We start from the raw sequence: 15988 nt of genomic DNA on the forward strand, positions 1-15988 counted from the left end.
CAGGCCATTTCGTCCAATCCAGAAGGCTCATATTATGTTTTCAACTGGTTTCTCACGCAATGTGTGACAACCCTTTCACGTCACAGTCTTAAAGTTGCTATAAATCACTGCCAACCAACGAGGAGGATTTCCTCCCAATGCTAACACCAACTTCAAATGATGGATATAACTCAGGACCACTTTCCCTCCAAGGACTCAAAGCAGAGAATATGGTTTTCTCTCCACCTTGATTTCATCCTTGCAACAGCCCTGTGCAGGAGGCTGGTCTGGGAGAGAGTAACTATCCCAAAGTCACCCATTAACCTTTGAAATAATACTCAAAATGACACAGAGAATATTTCTATCTTTAAGGAGAACTTTGGAGCAAGCCCACCGGCATGTAGCAGAAATGCATTTTCAAGTAACCCTGAAAGGTGGCCCTAAAACACTGAAAAATGAAGAAAACTTACTAAGATCCTCTATTCTTCTGTGGTCCAACTTTCTCAAACATCTTGATCAAGCGTTTATTGCTGTAGATAAGCATGCCATATTGACTTCTGTTCAGAATGTTGACTCCAAATGTTAAGAAGAGCTTTTTGGGTTGTTTCAGATTTCTAAACAGCAAACAAATAAGACTTTATAAAAGATTTTCCCATTGCACTTAACTTCATTTTGAAGGCTACTGACTTCCACAAGTAAATTGCGTACGTAACTATGGATTTAACCCAATTTGATGCGATAAATTAGGAAAGAATCTGATTTTGCTCTGTGGCAAAAAGGTTTAACCCATGCACCATTATTAAACAGATATTCATTCTATGTTTTAGAAGTATGGCTCATGAGCAATTTTCAACATTTCTACTGAGCCTTCAGCAAGCACCACTGAACTCAACGTTAATTATTCTGAAGTAGGCATGGATAGGTTTCACTGTATGACTCCACAATGATTTCGCAAATTGCCTCAAATGCAGGAGAAGTTTTAATTGCACTAGGTTGGTGTTCCAATTAGAACTACAAACCACACTACTGAGACGACGGCCCCATCTGCACTATACCTTTAAAGCAGTATCATACCACTTTAAACTGTCATGGCTTCCCTCAACGAAACCTGAGACCTGTAGTTGGTTAAGGGTGCTGAGAATTGTTCCCCTCACAGAGCTACGATTCTCAGAGTCATTTAACATCAATCCCTCTTCCCATAGAACTCTGGGAATGGTAGCTCTGGGTAGGGAACAGAGGCTTCCTAACAACTATCAGCAATTGTAACAAACTACAGTTCTCAGCAGTCTTTGGGGAAAGCCACAGCTGCTTCAAATGGTGTGATACTTCTTGAAATATACAAGGGTCCTTTGTTTTCCCCTTTTCTTTACAACAGCAGTGAGGATGGTCCAGCTTGTGGGCCTAGTTAGGCCTGGGAAGCCTCTCCATCTGGCATGTAGAGCAGTTTTGTCCAAGCCACACCCACCCGACATACATCTGACATCATACATGACACCAGGTCTGGTGCAAGCAAAGTTGCAACTCCCTGATCGCCAGCGGCTACAAAGCCACGTCCCTTTGCCTGTGTGGTTCGATTTCAAACCACGTGGGCAAAGGGAAACCCTTCACCTGACATCATGGTTTGCTAAAAAACGTTTTCCCAAGTGATCCAGCACTGACTGTTAGCCCCATTCTTCATAGGACCCATATTGAACAGTGGCTTTCAGTGTTAGAAAGAGGCTGCCTTTTTTTCTTTACAAAGTAAAGTTTGAACAACGGAGGTAAACTCTCTGAAATGTTTCAATGCCTACATAACTGAAAACATAATGGCCGGAATATATAGCACCCACAGGTGCCCATGCTTCAACTGGCCATTTTAGGCACGCAGGGCTTATTGTTTTGCACACGCTCCCCTTTCCTCTGTCGCAAGACCATTTCACCAAAAGTAAACCACAGTCTCATTTAACTTGCCTCTGCTTGTCTTTCAATGTTTCCCTCATTTTCTTTTCATTCTCCACTGCGTCCATTAATGCGAGCTGAGCACCCCCATCACCAGAAAGGAAAGAGCAGTAGAATAAGTTACTCTGAGCACATATTGTATTCCAGGAGCCTCCCAGAGATTATTTATCTGTTTCACTTATATCTCACCCTTTTTGCATAGGAGCTCAAGGGGGTGTACATGGTCCCCCTCCCGCTTAATCCTGGTCTTCCAGATCCTAGTCTGGCTCTCAACACCACGCTTTATCCTACAAATAAGCATTCTTTTTTGTATTACACTTGTTTATTGGAAACTCCTGGATTACGACTCCACCACATTCCTTCGGGGTTGGACAACCTTATTTTCTGTCAAGTGCCACAACATTCTCTCAGGTTCTTGCAAGGCAGGTGCATACCTCTGGTGGGTCATAAGGTTAGTAAAAATCAATAGCCTTCTCCTTCATGAATTTTTTCTAATTCTCTTTTAAAGCCACCTACCACTGCTTCCCGTGGGAGCAAGTTCTGTAGTTAAATTATGGAGACTGTGTGGAAACTGATATCTGAATAGGGCTTAAAAGTAAGTAGTTAAATTGCCTTGTCTTGGACTGTGTCACGTTTATTTATGTACAGCACCTAGCACACTTTTCACACCATGCAAATATTTAGGTGGTGCATTCAAAGCATTAATCATAGTGATAGTTGTGGAAGGCTTGTAAATCAGTATAACGGGGATTAGTATAATAGTGAACGTTCCTATGAATATAAATGATAATTTGCGCAGGTGCAATTAGTCTACATAATTATCACATTGAAAGTCTTCTGAAGTGGAAAGTGCCTTCTAAACACTCTTTAGGAAATAATTGAATCTGAAGCCAATGCAGCTTAATAACGACTTTAAGAGTCCTCAGCAATAGTAAATAGGCAATTAACAGGATTGGAAAATCTTCCCCACTGTTTAAAGGTCATGCTAGGCAAAACTTTCAAAAGCCTAGCATTAACACCGTGCATGGCCTATATTTCTGAGCAATTATCTTTTAAGTCTATCCAAGTAACACAGCCAAATGTGGAAAAAGTTGACACTCCACACTGGCAATTGTGGGCCAATAAAAACGGCTTGCGAAATAAAGCACAGACTTTGGACACAATTCACTGAGAAATCACCCTACTCAAGGCCAGTGAAATGCAGTGGATCGGTATTAGAGATTCTGCTTAATTTTAAAAACCTGGAAGTGGTTTACATGAAATAAATTATGCATTAAAATGCATCAGTAAAAGTCAGAGTTAAGAATAAATTAACCTTAAAAATTAATTATTTAACATTTGTAAGGTTATTCACAAAATATAAATAAAACCAGTTAAAAATATTGATTATAACACATACATACATATTAAAATGTGCATCAACTCTACATATCTGGTTAGGTTTGCCTAAACAAAAATGTGGGTTGTTTTTTTTAGCAGAAACCAAAAACAGAACAGCAAAGGAGCCTGCCTGATGTGCACAGGCTGGAAGTTCCAGAATGCAGATCTCTGCAACACTGAGAGATTGATTCCTTATAAGTGCAAACATTGGGTGGTGCATGTCCAAGTGCCCATTCTGCAGACTGAAGTGGCACACATAGGGTAAGGTGGATCTTCAAGTAACATCATGGACTGTGTATCAGAGCCCTCTTCTTCAGGTCCAGAAAGGAACAAGGTTTTGCAACATCAGCCCCTACGACAGGTAGAAAGCTTGAACACTCTGGATTCGCCAGGTTCTTACTACAAGGAGCCTAGCCTTTGTGGCTTCTTTCATTTCTCACTCCAACCCCTAATTCTCAGGAACCCTGAGGCAGAAGATATACTTTCCCAGCCTGGGTTTGGCCATAGTTACCTAAGTCTGCCCCTAAAAGGTGGTTGTGTTCACGTTCTTGCACAGCTTTCATTCATTTCCCATGGAGATTTCCAAGGTAAGACTGTGTGCTTTGGGTGGGCGGGGGAGGAAATAGCAGCACACCCTAAATACCGCAAACATTTTTATCCTTGTTACTATACCTCAAGTTTTTCCTGGAAGAGGGAGTCCTGTGACTGCTGTAGCGTGCACTTGGCTTCTTTCACAGCATCTTCAGCTATAAGTATAAGCAAAGGCACCTGTTAAACCACACAGGAGAGAAACTAACCCGATCTGCCACACACAGGAAGAATGCAACACGCCATTAAGCAAAACTCTGTTTGGCATCTTGGCATTAAACAAGCTCAGGTGAGCACACACTTGCCTTCCCCTCTAACCTAAGCACATTTGGGGGAGAGTCTTTATTTCCTTTTTTATTATTAAATATTTTCTTGATTTACAAGTGTGTGCAATGTCTCTTGTATTATTATTTTTTCCATGTAACATTTTTACAAATCAGTTTCATTTGTTGAGACATTAGGAAGAAAAGGGGGACAGAGGTGGAGGGAGGAGATGGGTGGGGTCGGATGGCAATGTTTCTTTTTTACTTAATATATGTAGGGTTCGGTGTCAGCATTGCTTGTGCAGGTTCTCTGCTGTTCACTTGTGTTCCTTTGGTGGTGAGAGAGGTTGGGGCTGGCCTAGGGTGTGGTTGTTCATTTGTGGTTGGCTATGGTGGTCTTTGTTTCCATGTGTGAGTGGGGTGGGTGGGTGTTTTGGATCAGGTCAGCCATATTGATTTGTATGCTGTTGGTGGATTTTTGTCGTCTTGTTGGGCTGTGTGTGTGATAAAGGGGAGCCATACCAGGGTGAAGGCGTCTTCTTCTATTTGTCCCCGTGTCAGTTTCAGTTTATTGGTTAATTTTTCTAGTAAGGCTGTTTCCCATACTATTTGGTATCATTGGTCCATGCTTACTCCTGACAGGTCTCTCCAGTGTCTGGCTATGATGCTTCTGGCTGCTGAAAGTAGGTGGGTTATGAGTTCTTTGTGAGGTAAGTGGGCATTATTGTCTTGGAAGATGTTTAGTAAGGCCAATTCTGGGGTGGTTTCTAATACTTGCTTGGTTATTTTACTTATTTCTCGTATGGTTGTTGTCCAGAATAGTTGGATTTTGTTCCCACCACATGTGGAGGTATGTGCCTGTGGAGGTGCAACTTTATTTCCTTTCTGACCTCCCTGTTTACAATCCCCTTCTCTCATCCCCCCAGCCATCTGTACATAAAACTCTTTAGCTCTAGATAATGCTTCACGCATCTGAATAAATGGACAAAAAGTATATATGCCATAATAAATTTGTTAACTTTATTAGAATATCGCTGTAATAAATTTAACTTTTTTAGCATATGTGCCATAATAAATTTGCTGACTCTGTCTGTAGAATGGGGTCAACTTCTGAAGGCATCTAGGCCCAGTTGAAAAGTGGCGTGGGGCAGGGGGGCGGGGAGAGGTGTCAGAGACTGTACAAAACTTGCAATTTAAATCTTCCCATTCATTTCATGACATTACTATTTTTCAAATGCAACTCCATGCAGCTTTACTCAAGGCAATTCTTAAATCTGCCACTTTTGCCTTCCACTAGCCTGAGGGAATTATCTACCAATTTTCCTCAACATGCAGCGATATTTGTACTCGGCACTTGCTGTGGTGTCACAGTTCTAAGAACATGCAGGATCAGGCCAACAGCCTGTCTAGCCCAGCGTCCTGTTCTCAAAGTTGTCATCCAGATGCTTAGTGGGAAACCCAAACACAGGACTTGAGCACTACAGCGCTCTCCCCTCTCTTGTGGTTCCCAGCGACTGGCAGTCATTCATTCATTTTATTGGTACGCTGCTTTCCCACAAAATAAAAAAATAAAAACCACGCTCAACAGCAAAGAAAACAAGAAGGCATTTCAAACAAACACTACAAGAGCAATTTCACAGCAACACTGCAAAACCATAACATAGTAACTATTTCATAACGTAGCAAGTATAGTAAAATACAAAAAAAGGCCACATTTCAATACTATAAATATAACATGATTACAGTGGTACCTCGGGTTAAGTACTTAATTCATTCCGGAGCTCCGTTCTTAACCTGAAACTGTTCTTAACCTGAAGCACCACTTTAGCTAATGGGGCCTCCCGCTGCTGCCATAGCCCGATTTCTGTTCTTATCCTGAAGCAAAGTTCTTTTTTCTTTTTTTATCAAGTAATTTTTATTTTCATAATTAAACATATATACAATCTAGATTACATAAGTTACTTATAACATTGCTGTTACCAAAGTCATAAACATAATACATACTTATTTAGAGCTCTGCCGAGCTTTGGACTTCCCTTCACTTCATTGGTAAGTATCAGATAGTAACAAAAGTTACGTGTTTTATCTACTTTACAAATTTGTCGAACACTGTTAGAGTTGTTCTATTCCTGCCCGAGTTGTCAAAGTTCTATACTTATCTCTTATATATACCAGATATTTATTCCAATTTTCATAAAACTTCTGATCATCTTGGTCTCTTAGTCTTCCTGTTAATCTAGCTAGTTCAGCGTAATTTATCATCTTAATCTGCCAGTCAATTATGGAAGGTGTTAATTCCGTTTTCCAGTTTTGGGCTAACATGGTTCTAGCCGCCGTTGTGGCATATAAAAATAAATTTTTATCTTCTTTTTTGATTTCTTTATCAACAATTCCTAATAAAAAAGCTTCAGGTTTTTTGGGAAAAGTATACTTAAAGATTTTTTTGAGTTCGTTATAAATCAATTCCCAAAAGCCTTTTACTTTACTACATGTCCACCACATGTGGTATAATTCACCGTCTCCCTTACCACATTTCCAGCAATTCTTAGTCTTCAATTTGTAGATTTTAGCTAGCTTCACTGGTGTAAGGTACCACCTATAAATCATCTTCCAAAGGTTCTCCCTTAATGCCATACACGCTGTAAATTTGATGTTTACGTTCCACAATTCTTGCCACTTTGCCAAATCAATATTATATCCTATGTCTATGGCCCACTTTATCATGGCCTCCTTCACCAATTCATCTTTTGTATACCATTCTAGTAAGAGGTCATACATCCTTGATAATAATTTATTTTTTCCTTCTATGATTTCCACATTGAATTTAGATTTTTTGTCTTCAAAACCTAGCTTCCTTTTATCTTCTTTTAAAAGGTCATTCACTTGGTGGTACTGCAACCACCCCGTGAGCACATTCTTTACTTCTTCGTAAGGTTTAAGCTTTACCCCCTGTACTGTTTTATTAGTAAGTTCTTCGTAGGTAGCTCTTTCCCTTTCCATGTTAGTTTTTTTAACAGTTAGAACATTTATTGGTGAAATCCACCATGGGGTTTTCTTTTCCAGCAGGTTCTTATTTCTTTCCCATACTTGGAATATAGATCCTCTAATTATATGATTAAGGAAGCCTCTATGAACTTTTACCTTTTCATACCACAGGTACGAGTGCCACCCGTACCTGTTATCAAAGCCCTCTAAATCTAGAATGTCGGTATTCTCTAACTTTATCCATTCTCTTACCCACGTTAGGCAGGCCGCTTCATAATATAAACTCAAATCTGGTAAAGAAAAACCCCCTCTTTCTTTTTTATCTACCAATATTTTCATTTTAATTCGAGGTCTTTTTCCCTGCCAGATGAATCTCGCTAGGGTCCTTTGCCATTCTTTGCACCGATTTAATCCTTTCAAGACTGGTATGGTTTGGAACAAAAATAGCATTCTTGGTAGAACATTCATTTTGATAGCTGAGATCCTCCCTAAGAAGGAAAGTTTTAATCTCTCCCAGATTTCTAGATCTTTTTTGATGCCCTTCCAGGTAGCCTCGTAATTATCTTTATATAGATTTATATTTTTCGCTGTAATCCACACTCCTAGATACTTTACCCTCTTCGCAACCGCAATTCCCGTCCTTTGTTCTAAGTCTATTATATCTTCCTTGGCTATGTTTTTTGTTATCATTTTAGTTTTATTCCTATTGAGCTTAAGACCTGCCACTTCTCCAAATTCTTCTAATTTCTGTAGGGCTTCTGGCAAACTATTCTTAGGGTCTTCCAAAGTTAGTATCAAGTCATCCGCAAATGCTTTTATTTTAAATTCCTTGCTTCCTATCTTAATTCCTTTAACTCCTAATGATTCCCTTAATTTTTTGTTAAACACTTCTAACACTGTTATAAATAACAGAGGAGATAAAGGACAGCCTTGTCTGGTCCCTTTGGCAATGTCAAATGCCTCCGAAGTACTATTATTTATTATAAGTTTGGCTTTCTGCTCTTGATAGATAGCCTCAATACCTCTTCCAAAACCTTCACCAATTCCCATCATTTTAAGATTTTCCTTCATAAAACGCCAGGAGACGTTGTCAAATGCCTTCTCGGCGTCAATGAAGACCAACGCCGCCTGCTTATCTATTCTACTGTCCAAATATTCGATAATATCTATCACGCTTCTTAAATTATCTTTTAATTGTCTCCCCGGAAGGAAGCCGGTTTGGTCTTTATGAATTCTTTTATTTAAAACTTTTTTTAACCTTTCTGCCAATATGTCTGCGAACAGCTTATAATCATTATTTAGTAATGAAATAGGTCTATAATTTTTTACCTCTAAGCTGTCCGCGTCTTTTTTAGGAATTAAAGTAATATGTCCTGAAGCAAAGTTCTTAACCGGAAGCACTATTTCTGGGTTAGCGGAGTCTGTAACCTGAAGCGTATGTAACCCGAGGTACCACTGTACTTAAACAAAATGCAGCATCCAATAGCAAAAATAAACAAGGAAGCTTCACAGTTTCACCTTCGTCCTAGAAACACCCCTTCCGGGATGTTGCTCATTGCCCCTCTCCTGCAGCCATTTGCAAGGCTTCCAAGGGTGAGGGTTGGGCTACCTAGAAAGCCCCTCCCATTCAGAGGCACGCTGCCTCCGACAGGGGAGGTGGAACGAATTATTAACAGTTAAAAGTGAAGGTGCAGGTTTCAGGTAGATGTTCAAACCTTCACTGACGATTACCCAAGATTAACCAGGGACATAGGTGGAATCTACACACATATAAAAACATTTTGAAAATGCTTTTTTAAAGCGTTTTTAAAAAATATGTTGAATTTTCCATAAACCGCACCATTGCCATCTAGTGTCACATTGTATATTGCACTTAAAACACACTTTAAACGTTTCATTTGCAGCTGTACAGCTGAGTCCTTAGTCTCTTTATCTGAGGAACAATGAAAACAAATTCAAAGTCTAGGATGAATGCAGGCAGGCAGTCACCTATATCCTCCACCCTCTTCCAAATGACAGAAATCCCACCATCTGATTGACATCTGATGCTCCCTTCAACTTCCCCATTCCACTGACTTTAGCGTTCTGTAGTCCAAGTTATCTCCTCCCTGTTCTCTGAACACAAATCCCAGAAGTGCTTAATTCCATCAGTATTTGGTTTTCTGGAGCAGATATTGAGGATGAGTTTAATTGCAAAAATGGAAGCCTGTTGTGTGCATGGAATGACAGGCACTGGATACAACCCAGTTCCCCCCCCCAGGCTATCCAAAATATTATACCTACATCAATCTTTGTGTACTAAACCCGTTGTTGTACCTATTCAAGTGGTGGTCCACCAAGTGCAACGACAAAAGTCATCCCGCAATGGGAAAGAGATGCATAAGTAGATTTGCTCCACAGATGCCAGAAATTATTTGCTGTGAAGCAAAATCAGAAGTGATGCGCAAAAGCATCCCTTTACAAACAATGCTAGCAACCGCTTAGAGAGCACTTAGTATTAAAACTATTAAGGTTACGGGACAATGCCTACCAGCCTTCACATCCTTTTCTGCCTTTTGCAGTTCATTTCTAGCAACGTGTTTGAACGAAGATGATATGTATGGATACATCCTGTGAAGACAAGAAAAACACAGTCATGGATAAAAGTTATCTGACATGCCATATGAAAGTCAAATTGTTATAATAACACAATGAGGTTGACCCCTATTATTTCCATTTTGCAGATGGGAATGGCAAGGACTTCCTTGCACAAGTGAGGACAGGGTATGCACAGTCCTTGTGCCCTACAGTAAACTGACTTTGCACAGGCCTCAAAAGTGCATGAAATGCTCAAAAAAATCAGTTGTGCCATCCACAACCAATACAGGATTCAGAACCATGATCTACATGGTGACAGAGGCATCATTTGGATTTCCTTTTATCCCAAGGACGGGTGTTCGTCTGCTAGAATTTATCTGGTAAATTTATTTTTAAAAATTTTTTGGGTGGTATTCACTTGTGTGTTTGCCATCACAAAGTCCTTTCAATTCACAGAAGACTCAGTCATCTGAAAACTGAATGAGTACACTTGCCAAATATGAAGCCCCATCCACTGTACTGTTAAACTGTATATTTAAGATCCCTGCCTCCTCACTTCATAGGCCCTCTATAACTCAGTGCAGCTAGAACTGGATCAGATCCTATCAATACTGGAACTTGCACCAGAACATTCATTCAGCTTGTTAAACCGCACTTCAAATGCATATTACACATTATAAGATTAGGAGTCCATTAAAAAAGGACCTCTATAAGTGGCCTATAATCATTTAGTGGCACCTTTACAGAATTGCCTGAGCAACTTTCACTCAAGTGAAAACATCCACAGAAAAACAAACACCACCTCCCCCCTCCCCGCAGTTCGGTGATTATCTTATGTAAAGTGTTCTTTGTTCTGGGTCAAAGTGTTTGGTCACAGCTGATTACCTTTTCTGCAGTCCAGCCTGCCAGTGTGATTTGAACTTGGCTTAGATTACAAATTGCTCCGCCGTCAAAGTCAATTTCTCTCCATGGCCAAAAAGAGAGAAAAGCTAATGCTTTCAAGCACATTGCTTTGGAAATTTAAATATCTGGCTTTATAACAGTCTTAGGAAAAGCTGGCTCACCTGGGTCTGTAAAAGCAATGTGGCAAACACTTGGTTTTTACTTCCTTGGCTTGAATGAATATCTTCATTCGTGGGTCTAAGTACAATATAGCTGTGTAGGCTCTCAGCGACTGTCGTTCTGGAAGGCTGACACAGAAAAGTGTTTAAGGCAGAATAATTTTAGGCTCACAAAGGGAGAACTGTGGTGGATAGAGGAAATTGGGCACGTAATCCACTTGAACAAAAAACAAACAGACTCAAAACATGTTCTCACTTAAGTGCTCTTGAAGCCTTTCAAGGTGCAATACAATTCTTCAGCGTGAAATTAAACCAACTTTCTAAAACTTTTAATGCTGGCGATTCTACCCACCTTCCAGGGAAGAATTTAAACACTGAGTTAAATAGACCCAACTAGAGATAAAGGTCTGCTCATTGGTTTGCCGGGAGTCCCATGTCAGCTGCTTTAGTATTTCTCAAGGAAGAGCAGGATATAATTAAAATTTGGCAAATACTATTGTGAATTAGCACATGATCTTTGTGGATATGTTGAATCCTGCAATGTGTTGCTATAAGAAGCATGACCTTACACCTAGGTAAAAACAGAGCCATGTCTTTATGCTATCTTGACGTCAGCACAGCTCCCAAGGAGGGGTTATACAGGCAACGACCAATTTATGCACATCCAATTGATGCATGATTACGTGCATGGGGCAGAACCCGGAAATGACCAGAAAACGTCACTAAAAGGGTGGAATGGGGGCGGGACAGAATGTTTTACATGAGCCCTGCGAGTGCATGCAGGGATCCGTAATGTAACCTGTGTAAATCAAGGATTGCTTGTACAATAAAGATTGCGGTCCCTTAATATGTATACCAGGTTGAGGAATTGAGGTGGGAGAGAGAGAGCATGAAGTCACACAGAATGTTACACTGGCCACCCTACATCTAGCCACTGGAGAAACCGGGGGCGTGAGTTGACTGGGCCTTCTTGGCATGCACAGAGGCATCAACACCCCACTCTCTGGGCACACAAACAGTGAGCTGAATCACACCCATTGTTTGAAGGATGTTTTAGGATGCAATCCCATGCACACTTTCCTGGCTGTAAGCTCCACTGGGATTTGCTCCCCAGTACACAGGCGCTGTGGTCTAAACCACAGAGCCTAGGGCTTGCCTATCATGAAGGTCGGCGGTTCGAATCCCTGCGACGGAGTGAGCTCCCGTTGCTCGGTCCCTGCTCCTGCCAACCTAGTAGTTCGAAAGCACGTCAAAGTGCAAGTAGATAAATAGGTACCACTCTGGCGGGATGGTAAACGGTGTTTCCGTGCGCTGCTCTGGTTCGCCAGAAGCGGCTTAGTCATGCTGGCCACATGACCCGGAAGTGTACGCCGGCTCCCTCGGCCAATAAAGCGAGATGAGCGCCGCAATCCCAGAGTCGTCCACGCCTGGACCTCAGGGGTCCCTTTACCTTTTACACAGAGATAGGTTTGCACTGCTATTCTCTCTCTTTCTGCTCCTAATCCATTATAATTTGCCTGTCATGGGGAATACATGGCATGGAAAAATTTGGGATTCGAAGTACACCGTTACAAAATTAAAGCAGGTGTTAAATTCCATTCACCTACACATTGTAAGTACATTCTGTGATTTCTAGTGTCCAAGCAAAATGGATTGTTTGCAAGGAGCATCTTCCAAATATATATTTTTATTCATACCCTTTGTCCATTCAACGTATTGTTTGCTTGCTCTGTAAAGAGTCTCTAAGCTACTCACAAAATGTCCACAGCATTAAAGTATAACATAAAATCAGAAAATGACCATGAAACTTACTTCTCAGGTGCCACAGCAAGCAACATATCCTCCTCATCTGTTAGGATATCAAGTTCTGGCTCAAAACTGAGAGTGAGTTTCAGATTGTATATTACCAGCAAGGTTCCTACGTGTGAAGGTTAAAATCTATTACTGAAATATCAGTTTTACAATTCTTATGCCAATTAAAGTAGAAGAGAAGCAACAGTACAGTGTTGCAGTTAAGCAAACTGGGGTCCAGTCGCAAGATTAGATTCCCCCCTCTCCCCAGATTAATATACTGTTTAGAGTTTGGGGAGGTGGAGAGTAGGTTGTAGGCAGAGACCTTTCTAATGCCTAGAATAGCCAAGTCAGTCTGGTAACAGCCTGCTAAATATGGGAGTACAGTGGTACCTAGGGATGCAAACAGGATCCATTCCGGAGCCCCGTTTGCATCCTGAAGCAAACGCAACCCGCGTCCGTGCGTGCGCAGGTCGCGTTTTGCCGCTTCCGCACATGCGCGTGATGTCATTTTGACCGTCTGTGCATGTGCGCGCAGCAAAACCCAGAAGTAACGCGCTCTGTTACTTCCGGGTCGCTGTGGAGCACAACCCGAAAATACTTAACTTGAAGCACATTTATCCCAAGGTATAAGGTAACAAAGAAAGTGACAAAGGGATGGGCCCCTCTCCCTCATCTGCCTGTTACTTAGAAAGACAAAAGAGAGTTGAGTTATGTGAGATAGAAGCAAAGCTCCAGACTGGAAAGGCAGAGAGAAAGGGAGAGAGCGCCATGCCTGATTTCTGCTGGAAAGACCCTCCTGAGGTGCTGATACTGTGAGCCCTTCCATCACAGGCTCAGGTTGTATATACAGTGGTATCTCGGGTTACAGATGCTTCAGGTTACAGACGCTTCAGGTTACAGACTCCACTAACCCAGAAATAGCACCTTGGGTTAAGAACTTTGCTTCAGAACAGAAACCAAGTGTCAGTGGTACAGCGGGCAGAGGGAGGCCCCATTAGCTAAAGTGGTACCTCAGGTTAAGAACAGTTTCAGGTTAAGAATGGACCTCCAGAACGAATTAAGTTCTTAATTAACCCGAGGTACCACTGTATTTGTAAGTAAACCATATATCCTAAAGATACCACAGTCTCTTCTGTGCCTCATTTCCAAAAGAAAGACAAACCCTGGTAAGCGCCTGGAACCCCCTGAAATCTTGCACTGAGAGATTGGGGTGGCACGCAACAATACTTTGTCATAAGTCTAGGTGGGATTAAATCGTTTTGGAGGCTCTCCAAACGGACAACTCTATCAATGGCTAATACGTGTGGTGGCTGTGTACATAATCAGGTCAGAGACAGCATGCCCCTGAATGCCAGTGGCTTGGGAAGAACTGGAGAGAGCCATTGCCCTCATGTCTGATTGTGAGATTCTCGTAGTCATCTGCTTAGCCACTGAGGGAGCAAAATGCTGAATGAGATGGATCTTTTGTCTGATCTAGTAGGGCTCTTATGGAGTCAAGAGAATGCTGCCTTTACTGGGGGCAGGCGGTAAAGAATAATTTGTTTGTATCTCATTCATGTGAGAGGAGCCAACTGATGAACAAAGATCCATAATTATTCAGGGGAGGGGGGCACCCAGCATAAAATAAAACAAAACCCCTGGCATCCATGTTTAGTCCTCAAAACGCTAATTATAATGCATTGGTTAATTAGAACTTTCAGGGATAATAAAGTCACCTGTTTTTCCATAAATGGCATCAAACTGCTTCACCAGTTCAGCATTATTCTTAAAAGGTGAATATTTGTAAATTATGGACAACTGTATAGCAAACGTCTCTGGATTGTCTATTATTGGCTCTCTTGTATGACTTGACCATGAAAGAATTGGGACTATAACCTGTAAAGGAAAACAAAATGAGAGTGGACCCAAATCAGAGATATTCTCCTTCACTCACACCTATCACATCTGAACAGGTAACTTGAGACAGTACTGTTTGCTTCCTTTCTAACTCCCAGTGCCAAAGATGATGGTGCTGATAGTAGTATGAATAGCACACCCCGTATCAAATACCAGCAGCATTTTGAGTTTTATCAATGATGTTCCATTCCAGGAAGTCCCACCCCAGAAGTTCCGGTCCTGATGACATCATCGGCAAAGCAGGATACAAATATTTAAAGGACGAATGAAGACAGACGTACCTCACTGAGACCTTCTGTTTCACAAAACGTCTGAGACAAAAGGAGACATGTCATTGTATTCTCTTCCTTGGTGAATAATATTAAGTCTTTCCCTATGCGCATGGACCCTCTATAGTAAAGATACAGGAAAATACAATTTTTGTAATAGCTGCAATGTCTGGATGTTAACACCTTTAGGGCAATATAGGCAGTAATATAGACAAAGTGGGTGTCCTGAAGGCAGAAAGGGATTTCCCATCAGCTAGGCAGCCTGAGGTTTCTCTTTACTTTCTGTCTGCACTATGGAGGACTAGGAAATACATTGACAATCCATTCCCTTCTGATACATTTAAGGTATCTAATAAAACAGTGCTTCCCAAACGTGGGTCTCCAGCTGTTTTTGGACTACAACTCCCATCATCCCTAGCTAGCAAGACCAGTGGTCAGGGATGATGGGAATTATAGTCTGAAAACAACTGGACACCCAAGTCTAGGAAACACTGCAATAAAACGTAAATGTGGCAGACAAATTATTGATGAGGCCCAGTCATTGGGACCATGTGACTCCTTTGTTACAGCAGACACAATGGCAACCAGTCTGCTTCCGGTTACAATGCAAAATGCTGACCTTGAGCACCATCTGGTGGAAAGACGGGATACAATTTCAATCATAGTAGTATTATTACTGGGGTTGGGGTTTTTTTTGCTACTCTTATGCATATGTTTGCCTTGATGTAAACCACTTTACATCAAGCCATTTTTTTGATGAGAACCAATATGCAAGACTGTAAGAACAAATAAACAGGTTCCTTCAATCCCAATACTTAAATATATAATGCAAGCCAAATCACCTTTACGGTCACGATCGTGAAACAGTTTTTCATTCAGCACAAAGTTAACAATTCTGAATCTTGCCATTAAAGGGGTGTCTGTCTGACAAACAAAACCAACAAAGAACTCTTACGATTTAAGCCCGTTGCCATAGCATCCAATCATGTCAGGCCTGTCCCGCTTAGAGGATCTTCCGAAGTGCACAAGATCCACAGTTTTTCCTGCAACAGATTTGTAATAAGGTTTCCCTCTAGGGCCCGCACTAGAATTCACTGTTACTGTTATTTACAGATCAAAATCCTTCACATTTATTAGCTTGCTTTATTCTCCACAGCAGAAATGTGGAGACAATGTTCCTTCAAGTGTTTTTGGAGTCCTGTCAGCCCAAGCTAGCATGGCCTATCATCAGGGATAATGGGAAGAAGTGCCATCCTGC

The 15988-nt window shown here is 41.2% G+C and overlaps 1 protein-coding gene across 5 annotated transcripts in view; it reads right to left on the reverse strand.

The window, feature by feature from the left end:
- Nucleotides 1-15988, reverse strand: part of MORC1 (MORC family CW-type zinc finger 1) — a 54536-nt gene that overhangs the window by 25221 nt on the left and 13327 nt on the right. For all 5 annotated transcript variants that reach the window (XM_053386290.1, XM_053386287.1, XM_053386286.1 and 2 more), the window contains 9 exons: nt 15686-15773; nt 14743-14851; nt 14281-14440; nt 12584-12689; nt 10775-10900; nt 9664-9743; nt 3970-4043; nt 1930-1994; nt 450-593 (listed from right to left, as the gene is read on the reverse strand). In XM_053386290.1, coding sequence (XP_053242265.1) covers nt 450-593; nt 1930-1994; nt 3970-4043; nt 9664-9743; nt 10775-10900; nt 12584-12689; nt 14281-14440; nt 14743-14851; nt 15686-15773 — 952 coding nt within the window. The remainder of the gene's footprint in view (nt 1-449; nt 594-1929; nt 1995-3969; nt 4044-9663; nt 9744-10774; nt 10901-12583; nt 12690-14280; nt 14441-14742; nt 14852-15685; nt 15774-15988) is intronic.

This window comes from Podarcis raffonei, chromosome 4, assembly GCF_027172205.1.
Source record: "Podarcis raffonei isolate rPodRaf1 chromosome 4, rPodRaf1.pri, whole genome shotgun sequence".
NCBI classification, from domain to species: domain Eukaryota; kingdom Metazoa; phylum Chordata; class Lepidosauria; order Squamata; family Lacertidae; genus Podarcis; species Podarcis raffonei.